This window comes from Chenopodium quinoa, unplaced genomic scaffold (genome assembly GCF_001683475.1).
Source record: "Chenopodium quinoa cultivar QQ74 unplaced genomic scaffold, ASM168347v1, whole genome shotgun sequence".
Taxonomy (NCBI): Eukaryota; Viridiplantae; Streptophyta; class Magnoliopsida; order Caryophyllales; family Amaranthaceae; genus Chenopodium; species Chenopodium quinoa.
This window is the reverse complement of record NW_018742951.1, coordinates 7,572,151-7,593,361: the sequence shown is the minus strand read 5'-3', so window position 1 is coordinate 7,593,361 and position 21,211 is coordinate 7,572,151. Positions and strand designations below refer to the sequence as shown.

Sequence of the window (21,211 nt, the reverse complement as noted above, 5' to 3'; positions counted from 1 at the left end):
TCCATACCCGACCCGAAGTTAACCCGAAACCCAAATTGACTTGACCCGAAACCCAAAGTGACCCAACGCGATCTTAACCCAAATCGATTAACCCGAATAGACCTGAAATCCGAAGCGACCCGAACTATACCCAAAATGACCCGAATAAAAAATAACTGACACTCAAAATGAAACAATAATATTGACATATTGTAATAACTCTCGGTAATAATAACAATGATGTTGACAATTAGATTTATATTTCTTATTAAAAACAATAGTAACTATAACAATAATAATAATAAATTTAACTACATGAGCTTGATGCCTTGACCCAAAGTTTCGACCTAAACATGACCTGTCCATAACCTGACTCAATAATTGTACTCGAAGATTGACCCAACCCGAATTGACCCGACCTGAATTTAACCCGACCCAAACTTGACTTGACATTTGGACCCAAAGACTGACCCGACCCAAACTCAACCCGACCCCAACTCGACCCGAAGTGTTGACCCGATACCCAACCCGAATAATCATTGACCCGAAACTGACTCAAAACCCGAATTGACCCGAACCCGATCCGAATATTGATTGACTAGAAATTGACCCGACCTGTACCCGACCCGAACGACCCATTTGGCAAGTCTAAACACAATATTGAAATATAAAGAACGTAATAATTTTGGTGAAACAATTTTTTAAAAAAGTAAAAGATAATTACCAATTGATTTTTACCACGTGTTCAATGTCAAATCATTTCAAAATATTCTGTTTCAAAAATAAAAAACTCATTTCAAAATATTAAATTTTCTATAATTTCTCTCTCTAAAATTATTTTTATCAAGATTTCATTTTCAAATTTCAAATTTCAAAATTTGAAATTTATTTTCAAATTATCAAATTCCAATATTTTTTATTTTATTCTCTTTCTTTTTCAAAAAAATTCTCTAAATAACCAATTATATATTTTTATATTTTGTTATAATATTAATCTTGGTCATGTGTATCTATTATAATGTTCATTATATGATTTTTAAATGTCCATGTTCTATGATTGTAATTTTAATGTACCTTTATTGTCACACATGACACGATATTCAATAATTATTGTGAAATGTTCTTTGAATTTTGTTTTAACATGTTGGGTAAATATAAATAATGCTCTTTAAATAATATTATCATGTTATTTATTAATATAGCGAATGTTCTATAGATCTATCGGAATATCAATCATCAATAAAAGAGGTCCCAAAAGTATATCGTCTTCATCAACCTTTATGATCCTGGTTTCAAAAAATATACATATACACAATTAGATGATATTTATTTTGAAAAAAATACGCAATTAAATGAACATAGTTTGTAACGTGAAGAACATATAGTTCAAATGCAAAGAATATATTTTAGACCCAAAAAAACATATTAATTAAACTCAATGAGCGTATTCATTCCAATGAATATGGATCAAAAAAACTGATAACTTCATCTTCAACCTCCGAAAATAACACAAATTCAAAAAAAAAAAAACTAAAATAATCAAAAAAAAAAAATTACATTTTCTTTTAGTGATGAATTCGTTAACAATGATCCATGAACAAATATAATAATTTAAAAACATCATCATCAACAACAAAATTATGAAATATAAATTGAAAAAATAATTAAGAACTACCTTCTCATTTGGTGACAAAATCTAAAATTAAATATCAATTGTCAAAAATATCAATCTGATGATCATCAAGTGCAAATCGACAATCATAGATCGTGATGAAATTCACCATGAGCCATCATTTTCTCTCTAAAAAATTTTATTTCTTTCTCTTGAAATTTTACTTTCTCTCAAAAAATTCTCTAGTTTTTCAAAAAATGATTATGAATAATATGGATATGGAAAGCTAAAACTATGGAAAGGAAATAACAAAAATCCTTCAATTAAGGAGCATAAATTTAGGAAGCTAACTTTTTTTTTTTTTTTTTTGAATGACAATTTTCATCCAGGTGTACCATGAAAATTTCAACGTAAATTAAGGAGCATGGTACACCTAGTGTACAATGTAAAGTTCAACGTTTTGAACCATTCCTATTTCGTCATTCCATTTAATTTTATTTAGTTCTATTATTATTATTATATCTCAAAAACAGACAAAGTCATACAACCTACAAAAAAATTAGTGGGAAGCCAAGATATTATCTGGGCCCCACTCCTCTCCCTATAGAAAATCTTATCCTAGTGAAGATATGAGCAGTAGCACATGCCCAAATGTACTGTCTTGCGTCGTCGAGAACTTCTTAACCCGCTTCAGCAATGCAACAACCTCCTTCTCTAATTCCCCAAGTGAAGAAAAAGAGAAGGGAATGAAACAATATCCAATCGCCTGACAATTAACTTCATACTTAACTCGCTTCCGATGAGCCGCATCAACCACAACCCGTCTAGAAGCAAAGTCAGATAGCCCATACTATGTTAAAGAGGAAGACCCTGTCAAGTCAACACACACATCGTGACCCCGCTCCCAAGAGCAAAGTAACACATCTACAGGTCTAAGGGCTCCATCATTCCCCCCAAACAACCCAATGTTAACCTCCTTCCTTGTTGAAATCCCAAACCGATAGCAAATATCAGCCAGAGTATCCCAAACAACATTATGTCGATGTTTAATACCCACAATACCGGCACACCACACCGCATGATCGGCGAAAAATATCCCCATCAAAATTAAAACACTTGAGCAAGCAGATTACAGTGCCGAAATAGAGAACAAAGGAGCACCCAATCGATAATACAACACACTGCGATAAGTCTTCGCGTTCATCGTCTGACCCTACCCTGAAATAGGAACCACCCGAAGCCAAGCCGAGGTATTATTATTATTATTATTATTATTATTATTATTATTATTATTTTATGATTGATTTACTATAATATACAAGAACTTCTTAACCCGCTTCAGCAATGCAACAACCTCCTTCTCTAATTCCCCAAGTGAAAAAAAAGAGAAGGGAATGAAACAATATCCAATCGCCTGACAATTAACTTCATACTTAACTCGCTTCCGATGAGCCGCATCAACCACAACCCGTCTAGAAGCAAAGTCAGATAGCCCATACTATGTTAAAGAAGAAGACCCTGTCAAGTCAACACACACATCGTGACCCCGCTCCTAAGAGCAAAGTAACATATCTACAGGTCTAAGGGCTCCATCATTTCCCCCAAACAACCCAATGTTAACCTCCTTCCTTGTTGAAATCCCAAACCGATAGCAAATATCAGCCAGGGTATCCCAAACAACATTATGCCGATGTTTAATACCCACAATACCGGCACACCACACCGCATGATCGGCGAAAATATCCCCATCAAAATTAAAACTCTTGAGCAAGCAGATTACAGTGCCGAAATAGAGAACAAAGGAGCATCCAATCGATAATACAACAGACTGCGATAAGTCTTCGCGTTCATCGTCTGACCCTACCCTGAAATAGGATCCGCCCAAAGCCAAGTCGAGGTATTATTATTATTATTATTATTATTATTATTATTATTATTATTATTGTTATTGTTATTATTTTATGATTGATTTACTATAATATACAAGTACTTGCCTCAAAAAAAAAAAAATTAAATAAATAAATAAATAATTAAAAAAAGAACTTAATTTTATTTATTTATTTTTTTTTATGATAGTTTTAAACCTCATCTCTTACGAGTATCATAAAACATTTTTAGTTTACAAATACTTAATTTTTTCTAATGTCTTTTACAATCAATTTTAACTATAGGTTTCAAAAAAAAAAATGTTTTTCTCAAGCAATTTCAGTCATGCATTTTTTTTTTTTTTAGGGACTGTCATGCATTATACATTTAATAATGATAATGAACTAATAATAACAGGAATAATCAACTGTGGTTCCATGCCTCATTATAAGAAAATAAAAATAAAATTAACTTCATGTCTTTGCCATTTCATTTATTTTACTTGGCTTATTCTACAGTTAAACACTAAAACTTACCAAATTCTTAGAAAAGAATATGAAACGATCAAATGATTTACAGAAAAAGAAATTTTAATTTCTAAAGTAAGTATTTATTGCCAAAATCAAACTAGATTCCTGCGACAATTAATTCTTAATTTGTGTTTACTTCAAGGCTTTTTACTCATTCAAATGATATTAACCAGTCAAATTGTCAGTTTCACAGTACTGTATTCTGTATATGCCTCTTTGCATTCTATTACAAATTGAAGTACAATTATTAGTAATAAATAATTTAAATAGACAAAGTGTATTATTAATAATAGTATAATCATATTTATTTATGTTAATTAAATTCAATTAAATTGTATAGTTCAACTTCCTCTATATAAACCCTTCATTTTATCAATAGTATTACAAGTAAAAGTAAAAGAAAAAAAAAATCAAGCATTTTTATTTTTTGTAGTTTTTTTACTTTAAAGCAATGGCAAATTTCACTCTCTCCTTTTCACTTCTCTGCTACACTGTCCTGCTTTTTTCTTTCAACCGCGGTAAATATCTCTATTCTAAGTTTATATCACCGACTTCTCCCTTTTTTTCTTACTTCGCTCTCTTCGGAATTAATAATCATGTTGATTATGAAACTCAAGCTTGTAACGTGACAACTAATTGTTGAACAGTGTATGAGGGAGTTTCAATGTTTCATCTAGCCTATTTGTGTTTTTTTACGTATTACATTATATAATCGAATTTTACGTGTATTGTAGGTAGAATTTTAGCTCAGGATGTATCTTTTGCAAAGGTACTAATCTATACATGCACTTCCATTTTTATCAAACCATTTTATTAAATGTGTGTTACAATTTTAGTTGTTGTGTGTGTATGTACATCGATAAGACATGGTGCGTGGCGAAGCCGTCAGCTGTTGATGCAGATCTGGAGAACAACGTTGAGTTTGTTTGCAACCAAGTTGGAATTGATTGTAGCATAATTCAAGAGGGTGGTCAGTGTTACTATCCTGCTAGTCTCGTCAACCATGCTTCTGTTGTCATGGACCTCTACTTTCAGAAAGCCGGTCGTTCTGCCTTTAACTGTGATTCCTCTAAGACTGGTCTCCTTGCTGTTACTGATCCAAGTATGATTAATGAACGCTTGTATCTGTTGATTGGATTGATTTCTGAATCGCGTTTTTCTCTAGTATCTAGACGGTTGTTGTTCTGTTATTATGATTAGTGTTGTTAACGCGAGTATAGTGGTCTAGTGTCACTTTTGTGCTTACATGGTGTGCTTATTTTGATTTTGTTTTGCAGGCTATGGAGGATGCCTCTATCCCTTTGTGTAGTGGACCGGCGTCACATTACAACTATATGATCGATAACGAATAAATTTGTGTTTAATCTAGCTATAATGGAAATCAATTAGAGTGCTACAGAGGATATGATAGTTTTTATGTGACTGAATTAACTATATATTGTACGAAAACAGTGTAACTATTGATACATTGTTGTAGTTCAATGGAAATTGTTATTCAACTTAATAGTGTTTTACATTCTTACAAAATTATCTTCTTTCATTGATTCCGTCTTTGCTTTAGCTGAATATATGTTGATCTTGTTCATTCAAAAACCAAAATAGACTGTAACAGTCTGAATGTCTGATGTTGTCTTTCACTGAAACTTATATCGTCGTTATTAACTAGTCTATAGTTATTGGATGAAATTTGAGGTCCAGGGTCGGTCATACTTTCTGATGTTCTTGTTTCTTTTCGGATCACAACGTACATGTAAGTTAATTGGCATACGGATGATTACTGTTAGCTTAGCTCGCCTATTTAGGACAACAGATGGTGGCACAGGGGATGCTGGAAGATTAAAATTTAGCATTTGTGTCAGAAAGTGACTTTAACATTGCAAATTTAGTTATGCACAATAATAAAAATGATTTTGCAACATTATGAGTAAAAAAGTTTGCAGTTCTGCACTATTGTTTAGACAAATTCTTATAGTTCATGTGTTTCTGAATTCCATAATGTCGTAAAAATCATTCGTACCTGCATCGAAATATGACTCTTACCCAATAACCCATTCAAATCGAGTCAATTGGGGTTTTCTAAGACTAACTCATAGTTGAACCAAATCCTACTTATATGATATGGTTAATTTTCTGGCCACAAATAATTAAGGGGCCTTAAAACTTAAGCAACACTCTCTTAGAAGACAACCAAATTACTTGATGAGCTATCACTTGTGTATGGGTGCACCACAAGGGGCTTCAGCCGCGCTTCTCTGCTGTTAAACCATGCCGTAGGTCTCTGAAAGCACTAATTGTGTTTCATATATGACCGAAAACTTTGCAAGGATGCTGCTAATTTGATAAAAACCTTTTTTTGTGACATAGTAGAAAAGACTACTACAATCCAGTAATATACTTGAGTCCTCTCATAGGCTTCATAATAGCAACAACTTCAGAAAAGAAAAGATAAAAATGGTTTCCTATTATATCAAAGAAAAATAATAACCACTTGTATAATATATAGTTTCATTTTGTCAAGAATGCTCGAAAACTTCACACATAAAAAAAGCTCATAAAACAAAATCTCGGAAATAAAAAGTAAAGATGATACATTACCTAGAAAAAACATTTATCCAGCCTTATAAATACCATTTATTCTGGATAAACATTTCGTCAAGAATGCACGGAGTATGTTTTTTGTATGTACTCTTTCCCTTAGTTCACCTAGCCATTTTGATCAATACTTTTTGTCATCATATTTGACTGCATTCTTGTAGATATTAAGCTTTATATGGCCAAGAAATCATTGGATATAGAATACATTTTCACATTCCTTGAGGCCTCATCTTGCCACCTATAAGTTGACAGTTGCGTCGTGGTTTTTAGCAAGTGATATACGGAGTAGAAGGGTACATTTTCACAAATCTATAGAGACGAAGTTGTTTTACACTGCCATCACAAGGTTAAAACTCTGAAAAGCATGTCCAATGTAACGGAATGCCTCCTTTCTTCATTGACGCGACATTTTTCACTATCTGATTCATTATCGTTGATCTTCTCTGTTTAGCCTTTAAAATGCACAGCTCCTGCAGGCACGTAACATTGAGTTGAACTATTTCGATAAAATAACAAAATTTGTAATGGGGCGATAACAAGATTGCCAAGGAGCTCATACCTCAATTACATCATAAGATCTTTTCACATAGCAGGTTTTGGGGTTCTCGGGAATGTAGAGGAAGTGCTAAACTTCTGACTCAAGGAAGTGCGATATTGTAATTTTTACTGGCCTTGACATAATAGACATATTAGACATTAGCACTAAAAGGAGGAAGACAACTTGACAAAAAAGCTTCAACTCACAGCGTATTAAACTGTCTCATACACGGTCACAACCCCATGCTGTATGTAGATCTCTGAAATCGTTTTCAGATAATACCTGCACAGCTGCATTAACAGCGTTTCTATTTCATACGTTGCATTTACATGACCAAAAAACTTTACAAAGATGATTAGCTTGCTAGTTTACCAAGTATATACTCACTACTACAATCCAGTCCAGTGTATTCATTCACATAGGCTTCAAAAATGCAACTTGCTCGATCAAGAAAGACAAAAGATATATGCCGGCTTTCTATTATACATCCCAAAGAAAAGAAGTTACTATAATATACATTTCGTTTCATCAAGAATGCTAAAAAAATTTCTTCCACTCACTCAAAAGCTTATAGAACAAAATCCCAGAAATATATATACTGGCTTTCTATTATACATCCCAAGGAAAAGAAGTTACTATAATATAAAGTTCATTTCATCAAGAATGCTAAAAAAATTTCTTCCACTCACACAAAAGCTTATAGAACAAAATCTCGGAAATAAGAAGTAAACATGATGTGCATGTTATTTAGCTTTATTAGTACCATAGGATTCTTACAATATTCGTATATAGACCCTTAGAGCTTTGAAGTGGGCTTAATTAGATAGTTAGAAAAGAAAGATGATACAGGAGAAGCATAGGCTTTGCTTTTAAGCTCCTCATTGCTTTCACCCTCGAATTCTTTGCCTTCGGCTGCTCTGCTTTCTACTGTTGTTGCTTCTTCCTCGGCGTCATCTACCATCTATTAACTCAGTCAAATTGCTTTATCAGTTGATGTATGTTTGAAGACTCCCCAACATCATGGGTGTGGAAATAAAAAACCAACTTCAAACGGCAACAATGGCTCAATATAACATCAAACATACATGAAATCTTTGTGAAAGACTAAAGCAATACTTGTATATATAGTTTATTATGTAAACCAATTAATGGATTACGTTACTATGTTAATCTTGGAAAAGGATCTTCTCACAAAAAATGGATGCATAATTATGGCCCTTTATTAGGAGGGAGTCCCAATTTCTCATTATGAGAAACACTTATTTTGGAAAATAATGTGATGTTTTTCACTAGTGGGAATCACGTATGTATCATGAGTGGGAGCCTCATATCTTGACACATACCCCATGAGAAACAAAACTTGTTTCTCACAATGAGAAACGGAGAATTACCCCTTTGTTAGATAAGTTTAGTTAAATGAGATAAGTTTCGACAAATGAAGGTAAATAAAACAAACACAACTTAGTTAAGGTGATAATCGAGCATTAGATAGACAATTAGCTAAGACACCCCCATTATGTTTATATTGGAAATGGGGTAACAAATAATCAGCAGAGCACAATTATATATAACACTATATATAACCAGTTAATTGTTAGAAAACTTCATTGGCACAATAAGGGGGATAACCGATGACCTCGAACTCCATCGATAAAAACTTCTTTATCAATATAATCAGGGCATTCATTTGGTATTATTGTAACATTTGCAACTACAACATTTAGATGCAAATTGTTTTGTTTGAAAAGTTTACAAAATTGCAATTAACACCGTCCTTAATGATACCCTTAGGCCTTGTTCTTTGAGCTTCTGAGCAGAGTAGAGCAGATTTCAGCAGAGTAAAGCAGGTGTGAGCAGATTATTAGTACTTAATAGAGCAGAGCACGGCTAAACAGCGTAGAGCAGATTTTAACAGAGTGGAACAGAGCAGACCACATCAGCTTAAAAGAACATGGCCTTACTCATCCTAAAATTACCCCTCCCCTAAAAAAAATTCCAAAAATTACCCCTCACTACTAATACATGCATCTTGCCAACTTTAATTTAATGTGAAAACTCTAGATAATTCTTTTTTTTTAAAAAAAAAAAGAAAAATAGTAAAATACAAGGATTTGATTAGGAACGTCTTCTATTACCTAAATCGTCACTTAGGAAATATCTAACTATCTAAGCCACTTTTAACTTTGCAAACTTTTTTAGAGCATTCGTTCAACTCTAGCTAAACTATTTTAACACTAATATATAAGTTGTGTATGTAAGTTGTAATTGTCATTTGAGAAATCAAATACAGTAAACATTTTCTCTCTTATATTGGTATTAAAGCCTAAGTAACTATATCTAAAGTCCACTCTCTCCCACAGTTAATGAAAGCTCAAATTCTTCACAATTATTGAATTTCATGAAAGTCCCATTGTTGTATACAAATTATACGGAGTATGTGTTTGAAATGCTGCATAAATTATTGAGTTTGTGTGATTTTATGCTGCGAGTTTTGAAATTCCAAAAGCAGTTCAATTATAATGCTATGTATTACAAATTTACAATCTATATATATACTACATATATAATTTTTATAATAATAAAAAAAATAAAATAAAATAAAATTAACCCTTTTTATTATTGGCAATATGATCTCTTATCTCTCCTACCCTTCCCTTCCTTCTCGACTCAATCTACCTACCTCATCGGTTTTTTTTCATTGAAATTACATCTTGAAGCAAATCGTTTGTTATTTTCAGATTAAATATCTTTCCCCGTTAATTTTAAACCCTAATTCATATATTAAGTATTAAATTAATCACACTTATTAAAACTAAATCGAATTATGTTCAATTTTTTTTTTTTTCAGATAATCCAAACCAAACTCAAAACTTTCACTATTTCTGTTCCGTTTTTTTGGACCGTATATGGTTAAGGATACTTTTTAAATTTTTAATTAATTTCTTGAGATAGTTGGATAATTGCAAAATACTATGGGCAGTGAATCATCATCAAATAACTGAATCAAGAAGATCAAAATCAAAATCAAATGTTGAAAAGTTTCTTTGATTATGTATATGATGATGAGATCTGACTATCTCTAATAAATTAATAAGACAATTTACCATCTTAGTTATATACAAATAAAGTTTTAAAATGTAAAAAATAAATAATTTAGGTAAAATATCTTAATCAATAACATAATACTAAAATAGACACCAGAAATGACACGTGTCATTTTCTGGTGTTGTTTTTCCATCCAAAACTTCCCTCTCCCTTTTTAGCAAAAATCTTTTATTTTTGGAATATTTGGATAATACAATTAATATAATATATTATTCTTAATCTTATATATTATTTTTATAATAATTGTATTCCTTTTTATTTCGTATTCTATTTAGTTAAAATAGTTACACAAGATTTGGAGACCTTTTAATTAAGAAAGAATAAGCTATAATTTAGAAGGTTGAAATATGATGGAGAGTGTAAAATAATATTGGGGCTAAAAATACAACATTATTACCATTATATGGTTGTATAATAGTGGGGTTCAATGAAGAAAAAAAAAACAAAAAAAAAAAAACATTTTTATTCGTGGTGTTGATTTGAAATAATAATAATAATAATAATAATAATAATAATAATAATAATAATAATAATAATAATAATAATAATAATAATAATAATAATAATAATAATTGAGTAAGTTTTCCATTAAATATTTCTGTAATAATTTTACCAACTTATAACATTTTTTTCCTTTCAAAAAATCTATCTATTAACTATTACTAAAACAGGTCATGCTTACATCGATCATTTTGGACATATGTCAAGCTATCATTAAAAATATTTCTCGCAAATAAAATATATGATTTCAGCTTTAAGTTTTTTTAAAAAATTTATTCTACTTAGCTTATTTTTTGGAAGTACATTGTATAGTATTTTAGTTTTTGGGACTAAATGAATTCATTTATAAAAAGCCATACAACATCTACATTGTATAGTTTTATTGGGAATAACATGCATCATTAATATATTATAATGTACACTATTTTAAAATATTTTCAACACAATTAATAAAAAATAATTTATTTTTTTCTCAATTGTAGTTTTAATAATGTTTGTCTTATTATTTCATCTTTCTTATATGCATTGCATTTGTTTATTCCACATGAGTTGCCGTATTTTTATATTACATCACAAATTAATTATGGAAAAAAAGATTATTACTAGCGTACATCGCACGGGCACTAATCTAGTAGTATTATATAGTGGTGTGCTGCTTTAGTAATACATAGTGATACGTGATGTTTACTACAAAATTTTCGCATATTAAGCCGTTTTAAATTTTTAGACAAAATCTTAATCATCCATAATTCTGTTTATGATGTAAAATGTAAATATAATGTCAAGTATGTAAGAACACTTGATATTATTGCTTTACTTGAAACGATAAAATAGTCAAAATACAATGACATAAATTGAAATAAATTGCACCAAAAAAGAAAATAATTTGAAATATTTTAATGATGGTAACAAAGAAGGTAGTTAGTGATCCTAATAGGGTTGAAATATAGGAATGTCAATGGGGCGGGGCAGAGACGAAGGCGGATGTTGGTCTTCCCATCCCTATCTTCACCTAACATTTTCATTCCTATCCCCGCCGCCCCAGCAGGTACAATTCCAAAACCATTCTCGCCTCACCTCCACTTGGATATCCACCCTCACCTAATCTCTACCCAAGATTTGCCTAATTCACGCCTCTCAAATACACAATCCTACGTGATTAACATAGATTACAATAAAATAAGTCATTGTTAATATTACAAACTTTTTTGTTGATAATATAAGTGTATTAAAAAGTATTATATTTCCTCCATTTTTTTTACTTGCATCATTTTGGCTTTCACAAACCCCCAAACATTTTTGGAGTAGAGAAAGGTAGAGTAAGAAAAAAAGGGGGTCATGTGATAGAAGAAAGATAGAAAAAATTAATTAGTTAAAAAAGAAAGTGATGTATCTAAAAAAATGGAGAAAGTATTTACATATGTTTTTTTTAATTTTTTTTTTTTTGAAACACGGCCCAAAGGCGCTTAGCTTTCATTCATAGGGGATTCAAGTTCCACAATAGAAGCAATACAACTCGAATAATCCGAAAGTCAAACTCTACTACTAGCACCACATGGCAAGCAATGTGCAAGCTCATGGGCTACTTTATTACATTCCCTATGAACAAAGCTCCACGAAACAAACTCAAGCGAACTACAAACATGATAAGTATCATCCAATATCAAATGAAGACTACTTCCACCTCTTTCTTGCGACTTGATTGCGGTCAAAAGTCCCTGGCAGTCCATCTCCACCGTAAGCCGTGAGAACCTCGCATTTATAGCAGCCTGCAACCCCAAAAACACTGCCTTCACCTCTGCTATAATTGGTTCCCACCTCTCCTCAAACCTCCACGCAGCAATCAACACCACCTACCCCTGGTGATCTCGAACAACAGCTCCAACAGAAGCCCCCAACCCCTCAACAGACCCTCCATTCACATTAAGTTTGAGAAGTCCCTCCCTTGTTGGTTTCCATTTCTGCCGAGACAAAACCCCACCAAATCTCTCCCCTTTTCCTCTTTTTGCAGCTCTTTGACTAACTTCATGACATACCCAATTGATTGAGTGGGATTACACACCTCGCCCTCAAAAATCCATCGATTTCTTGTTGTCCCAATCGTCCAGCAAACAGTAAAGAAGAGACCATACTCTTCACGGTGGATGCGAGCAAGGCAGGCTTGCACCCAATCAGTGACCTCCGCAAAGAACCCATTCTCCTCTAGCTTCAATTTGCAGCAATCCCAAGTCAATCTATCAATCACACAGTCACGAAGACAATGCAGCTCAGTCTCAGCTTCCACCCCATAAATGCTACAAGTTGTCTCTTTGCAAGGAATTCGTTTGCTAAGCCCCCACAAAGTTGGCAAAGCACCCCTGCACGTCCTCCACATAAATTTTTTTATTTTTGGCAAAGTGACAGCATTCCAGATTTTATTCCAAATCGATGTTGAGCTCGAAGCCGAGGTGCTATTTTCCCCATCATGCTCCCCAAAGATCGCCCTATGCGCCGACCGAACTGAGTACTCACCATTCTTCTCTAAATCCCAGCATAACTCATCATCAGGGAGCCTAAAACTCAACAGAATAGCAAGGATTCTTTCACATTCAAAGGGAAGGAAAATATCCTTTATAAGCGTTGTTTAGGTCCAATTTACTTCAATTGGGCCAGTCCATAAATAATTTAATTGCAAAGCCCAAGGTTAAGGTTCAAGTCTCCAAACCATGTCAAGTCAGCTAAGGCCCAGTCAATGTGGCAAGCCCACTTGACTTACGACCCACTTATCTATTAAGAAAAGGTATAAAAGTCTTCAATCCTCTCTCTCTAAGGGATATACACATTAAGCCTCAAGCAATTAATACTCTTGCATAGCTTTCTCTCTCTAAACATTGTATTGACTTTGGCATCGGAGGGGTCTTTCCTCGGCAACACCCCCGAGGCCAGTTTACGTGTGTTTGCTGTGCAAGAAACCCTCGGCCTAGTCATCACTTGGATCGAGATCAGTCTTCATCCCACAAAAAAGGACCTTGTCGAAGGTCCCATTGTTTTTACCTGAAACAAGCTTAACATTCCACGATGCAGTAGGGAGGTGGATAATGTCACAAACTTTCATATCCCGTCTCGACTCATCACATGGAGAAATAACCATCCTAGATTGGGTGTTGGGTATCCACGGACTCCCCCACACCGGAATGCGCAGCTCGTCTCCTACTCTCCATCGAATACTCCTTTGCACCACCCATCTCACCCCCCATATTCCCCTCCACGTATACCTCAGGTTGGTGCCCAACTCCGAGTTTAAGTAATCTCTTCCCTGAAAATATCGGGCACTCAAAATTCTGGCAATAAGGCTCTCGAGGTACTTAATCAATCTCCAAGCCTGTTTTGCAAGTAAGGCTGCATTAAAGAGTTTAAAATCTCTAAACCCCAAACCACCCACCGCCTTGGGTTCACACAACTTCCTCCAAGCAAGCTAATGAATCTTTTGCTCCCCTTTCTTTTGCCCCCAAAAAAATTTTGACACCAAAGACTGCAACTCATCACAAAAAGAAGAAGGAAATTTAAACAAACTCATCACGTAGGTTGGGATAGATTGGGCAACAGCCTTAATCTGGACCTCCTGACCCGCCTTAGATAACATTCCCCCCTTCCACCCTTGTAGTCTCTTCCATAATTTTTCACGAACACCCTTTGTAAGCACCCTCTTTGACCTCCCAACAACAATCGGAAGGCCAAGATACTTATCATGTATATCAACCTGCTGCACACCTAATAGACTTGCCAACTCCCCCCTTCCTTCCTCCGCCACTCCCTTACTAAAAGACACCGTCGTCTTACTAACATTAACCATTTGCCCTGATGCTGCCTCATAAGTATGGAGGATCCCTCTAATTGTCTCTACCTCTTCCACATTTGCTTTAGAAAACATAATACTATCATCCGCAAATAACAAATGTGAAATTGAAGGAGCCATTGAGCCACTCTAATACCGTGCAAGCTACCATTCTCCACCGCTCTATTCAACAAACCAGATAATGCCTCAGCACACAAAATGAACAAATATGGGGATATAGGCTCACCTTGTCGCAAACCCCTAGAAGGGGTAAACTCCCCCGAAGGTGCACCATTTATCAGAACTTAAAACGAGACAGTAGAAATACAATGCATAACACGATCAATTCCACATTTCTGCAAATCCCATATTCACCATTACAACTCTCATAAATCCCCACTCCACTCTATCATAAGCCTTAGCCATATCCAACTTCAGAGCCAAAGAACCACCCGTACTAGTCGAATTTTTCATTTGGTGAAACACTTCAAACACCACTAGAATATTGTCTGTAATTAATCTCCCCGGAATAAAAAGCACTTTGATTCAGAGAAGTAATATAAGATAGAAATAATTTCAGACGATTTGCAAGCACCTTAGTAATCAATTTATACACCGCATTACACAAACTAATGGGACGGAATTTAGTCATTTTATCTGGCTCTTTTTTCTTTGGGATCAACCCAATAAAGGTTTTATTAATTTCTCTCGAAATAAACTCACCATTTAGAACACCCAACACAAGATTTGTGACCGCCAAACCAACAATATGCCAATAAGTTTGGAAGAATAAAGGGCACATACCATCCGGGCTAGGCGCTTTAAGAGGATGCATTTGCTTAAGAGCCACAAGAACCTCTTCTGCTTTATACTCCACGCATAGCTGGTCATTCATGCCATCAATAACACGCCGCTCAACACCCGCAAGAGCATCATCGAACATCGACGGATCAGAGGTGGTAAACAATGAATGAAAATAATCAACCGCCACCCTTCTAATCCCATCTTCATCAGTATGCCGAACCCCATCATCAGTGTCAAGGTGTCAAATGATATATTTATTGCGGCGCTGAGAAGCCTTATGGTGAAAAAACTGGAATTTCGATCCCCCATAGTGAGCCAAAGAGCCCTCGACCTTTGCCGCCAATAAATTTCTTCAACATGAATAAGCTCATTTATCTCCTTCACCACTTTTCTTCTCTCCCTAACCTTATTCACCTCCCTGCCCCCTCTATTTAGAGCACTAAGTCTTTTCCTTTTTTTCCTCAATTCTCTAAACACCCTTCCAAACTCCCTGTCACTCCAAACTTTCAACTCAGCTACACAATATGCTATTCGACTCTCCACCGTACCACCCCCAAGTAGCCATTAATTCTCTACAACACCTTCACACTTGTCATTCTCCATCCAAAATTGCTCAAATCTAATTTTTTTTCCCTTCCTCTAAAGCACCGTACCACCTTCCACCAAATCGAAACGAATTGGCGCATGATTAGACCAATCACGATCCAAGTTGTGAAGTTTCGCCTGAGGGAATAAGTCCAACCAGCTTGTAGTCACAAGAGCTCTATCTAGCCGACATTGCACATTATCCGCCCCACATTGTCCATTATCATTCGTGAACTCATACCCCGTACAATGCACATCACGCTGATTGCAAACATCCAGAGCCTTTCTAAAATTCTCCATTTGCCAAATAGCTCTATCCCTTCCTCCTTTCTTTTCCGATTCTAAGAGAATTTCATTAAAATATCCAATGCACACCCAAGCCTCATCCCTTTGACAAGCAAGATTAGACAAAAGACTCCAAGAGAGATGCCTATTCTGCACTTTAGGCCACCCATAAAAACCAGTCAATCTCCACACCGGATCACCAACCACATATTTAACAAGAACATCAATGTGGTGAACCAACATGGACTGTAAATGTACCTCCACCTCCTTTAGCCAGAATAATGCCACACCACCCGATCTCCCACAATATCTACCACTAAACCATCATAGTTTGGAAATTTTGTACGAATTATAGCCATTTCACCACTAATTAACTTCATCTCCATAAGAAAAACAAGAGACGGGGCCTCCCTCCGAACCAGGTTTTTGAGGTTATCAACTGCAAAGGTATTGCCCAACCCACTATAGTTAATGCTTAAGATACTCATTGACCTTGGCGGGGCTGCATATCAACAGCCTCCGCCACCCGCAATCCAGAAAAAGAACCATCAACCATCATCTTCTTACATAACCCCTCCTACTCCTCACAATTTTTATTCACCTCCCTCACCCGTTTTCCCAAAGTATCATACTCCACTGCTCATATGATGATCAAAAGTACCATTCTACCTAACTAATTTTTTCTATCCCTTTCCCCCACTTACTGACTTCCCTTTACTCACCCCCACCACTAATCCACGTGACCCCACGCACTCCACTCCCTCTATATTCCCTTCCCTTTCTACCTTCCTCTCGTCAAACCCCACCAAAGCAGCCCCCACAACAACACCTTCCTCCCCATCAACGAAAGCTATATTAATTTGTTTATCCCCAAGCTCATCTACCCCCCAAGCACTAAAGGCCTTTCCCTCTCCTCCAACTGCTCAGTCTCACTCTCTACCTTCTCTTCCGAGTCCTTAGTAACAAAGAGTTACCTTCTCGAAGTAATAACCGCAGCTAATTCCTTATCCTCCTTCCCTTTTCCTTTCCTAGGCGATGCCCTAAGCCATCTCCCCCACCCAAGCTTCGTTTTTTACTCTCCTTCGGCACCATACTCCAATCTTTCTCTGAGTGCCCGATCACTCCACAAGCGAAGCAAAAAAATGCATGGCAGCCTCTCATATGTAAACTCTACACACACCGTCCTTCCTCCTTTATCAAGAATGCGCTGGAAGCGGCGTAATGGCTTGGTAATATTAACCATAACCTTTATGCGACGGAAACGATCCAATCCAAGAATATCTTCCTCCAATTCGACACAATTTCCTTGACATCGTCATCGGACCTACAATTAAATGGAAGGTTTTTGATTCGGACCCAAAACAGAGAGTGATAAAGGGGCACTTTTTCAGGTTGTTCATCCCCCTCCACCTCTTTCAAAACTAATAGCTTGTTATTGAAACACCACGGACGGCCATTCAAAACCCCCTCCTAGCCTTGTCCATCCAGTGAAAAACTTGAAACGCATACAAATTAGGGCCAAGAACCCTAATAATTAGTTGATCCGCCCCACTGACATCACTAGTTGAAAATAATAAATATGGAGAAGGAAGGAAGTAGGAAATTTTCAAATGAATCTATACATTTTAATTTCCATTTCTATACATAGATTTGAAGGCTATTCTTTTTAGAGCAAGTTAACAAGTGGTTCATTATTCAATTACTTCTCCATCCTAAAATAATTTTATTGTACTCAGAAATTTTAGTTTTTCTTATCTTATAAGAAATATGTCCTGATTGCGCCCATTACATAAAATGGGCTATGAACTAGGAGAAGAATAAAACTAAACTATCAATTTTAGTTTTGCTGAAAGGGGAGTGGGAGTTTTGGAGGGAAAAAACAGCACCAGGATGTGACACATGTCACTCCCAGTGTCTATTTTAGTATTTAGTTATTATTGATTTTTCGGTAAAATTCAATAATACTCGTTTCAAAGATACTTAAAAAAGAGATGGAAAACTATTTTAAGTAAATGTGCATGGAAAATTTTAGAAAACAGTAAAAAGGAATACATTTTATATAGAGATAATATATAAATTTAGAATAATATTATTTAGTTTTATTATAAAAAACTTCCAAAAATAAAATATTTTTTGCTAAAAGGGGAGGGGGAGTTTTGGAGGGAAAAAATAGCACCAGGATGTGACACATGTCACTCCCGGTGTCTGTTTTAATATTAAGTTATTGATGATTGATTAATGCTTTGCTACATGCTATAATTCCCTTAATCAAAAACTGAAGTTTTTGTACAATCAAAAGCTGAAGCTGATAATAGGATCCCTAAGGCTAATTTGTAAGCTAAGTAAATAATTTATTACTTGTTAGAATCATCATTATTAACATTCAAGTATTATAATTTTTATTAATTTTATTATAAATCAAAATTTTACATTGACATACATACATAGGAGCTAACGTTTCACCTACAAAAATACAGAGTGTCAAGATACACCATTGTTGAATTGTTAAATCCACGAGAATTAACACATCATTTCAAGAAAACTTAGTTCCCACATACAACTATACATATACGAAAGTACTTAGTATAAAACGAAGTACTAAAAATTACCTTAGATGTGAGAGAAGGGGATAGAGAAGGCATAATATCAGCAAGATGAGACTTGATCCTCTGAAGCGCCTCCTTAGTAAGACCTTGCGCCGCCGTAGTAACATCCTTGATCACAGACTCAAAGTAAAGCCTAGCGTTCTCCAACGCCTCGGACGGTACCGAAGCAGCAGCTAGCTTCTCCATCAACCGTTCCTTTACCATACTCATTCTATTCTTTATATCATTTGCTACACTTCTTCCCACCATACTATTTCACTTCACTTCTTCTATTTCTTGTTTGTTGATGATAATATCAAGTATATATATATTTTTTTTTGATAGAAAATTAAGTGTATTATTGTGTTAATTTTTGATACCATAGTTAGGAGAGTATAATTCTCCTTGCTTCTTTCATTTCATCCACAATTTTTTTTTTTTGATTTGATGTCTTTTTTGTTCTTTTATGAAGTTGAACCACTCATAGTTTTTAAAGGTGTTATATGGTTGATTTCTTGCTATTTTTGCTGGCTACGGTTTGATCTTAGGTTTTGTTTTTATATTGTAGTTATATAGTTTGTGCTCTCTCATTTTTTTTTTTAACAAAACTCCCTTTGTCCCTTATATTTTTGCCCGATTGCAAATAAATGGGTAAATTTTTAAAACTTTGATCATAAATTTCTTTTAATCATTAAAAGATAATATAGTCATATGAGGTCTTGTTATATTCGTTTCATTGTATATTTTATTAATATCAAGTTTTTATAATTTTTACGTGTATAGAAATAAACTAATATACGTTTTAATAAGCGTCTTAAAGACCGTGAAAAGTCAAATGAGACAAAAAATAGGGACATAGGGAGTACATTACTTTAATTTTTGTTATACTCTCTCTGTCCCTATTTCTTTGCCCCATTGCAAATAATAGGGTCAAACTTCAAAAACTTTGACTATAAATTCCCATTAATCAATAAGAGGTAATATAGTCATGTGGGATTTTGTTGAATTCGCCTCATTGTATATTTTATTAATATCAAGTTTTTATAATTTTTACGCGTATAGAAATAAGGTTATTTGCGTTACAAGACGCATCTTGGAGACCATGCAAAGTCCAATGGGGCAAAAAAATAGGGACAGAGGGAGTATCCATTTACTAATTTTTGTTATATTAATTGTTTCACTTTTCTTTTGCGATCGTATTTTATTAATTGTTCCATTTCCTTTTTTGGAAACTTTTAACAATAATATTTTCCTCTCAACTAGTAGTCCTCTCATATCATAGTTTAATATTTTCCATAATTTCTTTCCTCCCAACTAATACTTACTTTTTTAAAAAATATATATATTTATTATTTTTTTAATCAACCCCACTTCTATCGTAAAATAATACATTATACTATTTTTCCTAAAAATCCGTGTTTGAAGAAATGGAGCAAATAATAAAATATGGAGAGAGTATATACTAATTTTGTGTCTATTAGCTAAATTTTAGAATAAACTAGATTAGTGCTCGATGCACGGTAGTAATAGTCTTTTTTCCCATAATTAATCTGCAATATAATATAAAAATGAGGCAACTCATGTGGAATAAACAAATGCAATGCATTTAAGAAAGATGAAATAATAATCCAGTAGTTATTAAAACTACAATTGAGAAAAAAAATATATTTTTGATTCGTTGTGTTGAAAATATTTAAACATAGTATACATTATATTACACTAATGATGCATGTTATTCCCAATAAAACTATACAATGTAGATGTCATATAGCTTTTTATTAATGAATTAATTTAGTTTGAAAAAAAATACTATACAATGTACTTCTAAAAAATAAGCTATGTAGAATAACAATTTTTTTTTTTAAGAAAAAAAAATTAAAGCTGACATCATATATTATATTGGCAGGAATTTTTTAAATGATAGCTTGACAAATGTCCAAAATGATCGATATAAGCATGACCTGTTTTAGTAATAATTAATTGATTTTTTGAAGGAAAAAAGAAAAAAAAATTAGTTGGTAAAATTATTACAGAAAACTAACTCAATTATTGTTATTTCATAAGATTTGTCAACACCATGAATTAATGTTTTTTTTTCTATTGAACCCCACTATTTATATAATAGTAATTGCAGGCGTCATTCGAAGCGCGCCTACTTTAGCATGTTGTGAATATGCTTGGCACTCATAGCAAGTGGGAATTGACATACGATTAGGGACAAATCAAAGTAGGGAGCCGCCAACAAGTTTTTAAGGAACTTGTAAACCGTTCACGGATCATTTAAGGCAACAAGATTGACCCGTGAAGGTTACACCCCATTCATAATCCATGAGATTACTAACTCCATATGGTTTGGAACCACGAAAGGAGGATCAGGGATGATGGTATGAAGTGAGTCATGGAGTCACATTC

General features: G+C 34.2%; 2 protein-coding genes across 2 annotated transcripts; one reads left to right on the top strand and one right to left on the bottom strand.

The window, feature by feature from the left end:
* Positions 1–4,351: 4,351 nt before the first annotated feature.
* On the top strand, positions 4,352–5,446 carry LOC110728449 (major pollen allergen Ole e 10-like). Its single transcript, XM_021908093.1, has 4 exons — positions 4,352–4,505; positions 4,722–4,756; positions 4,852–5,089; positions 5,265–5,446. The coding sequence occupies exons 1-4, from the start codon at positions 4,439–4,441 to the stop codon at positions 5,294–5,296; spliced, it is 372 nt and encodes a 123-aa protein (XP_021763785.1). The 5' UTR covers positions 4,352–4,438; the 3' UTR covers positions 5,297–5,446.
* Positions 5,447–7,835: 2,389 nt separating this feature from the next.
* Positions 7,836–19,304, bottom strand: LOC110728611. Its single transcript, XM_021908254.1, has 2 exons — positions 18,824–19,304; positions 7,836–8,081 (listed from the first exon to the last, which is right to left on the bottom strand). Exons 1-2 carry the CDS (start codon positions 19,067–19,069, stop codon positions 7,917–7,919), a joined length of 411 nt encoding a protein of 136 aa, XP_021763946.1. The 5' UTR covers positions 19,070–19,304; the 3' UTR covers positions 7,836–7,916.
* Between the last annotated feature and the right edge of the window lie 1,907 nt (positions 19,305–21,211).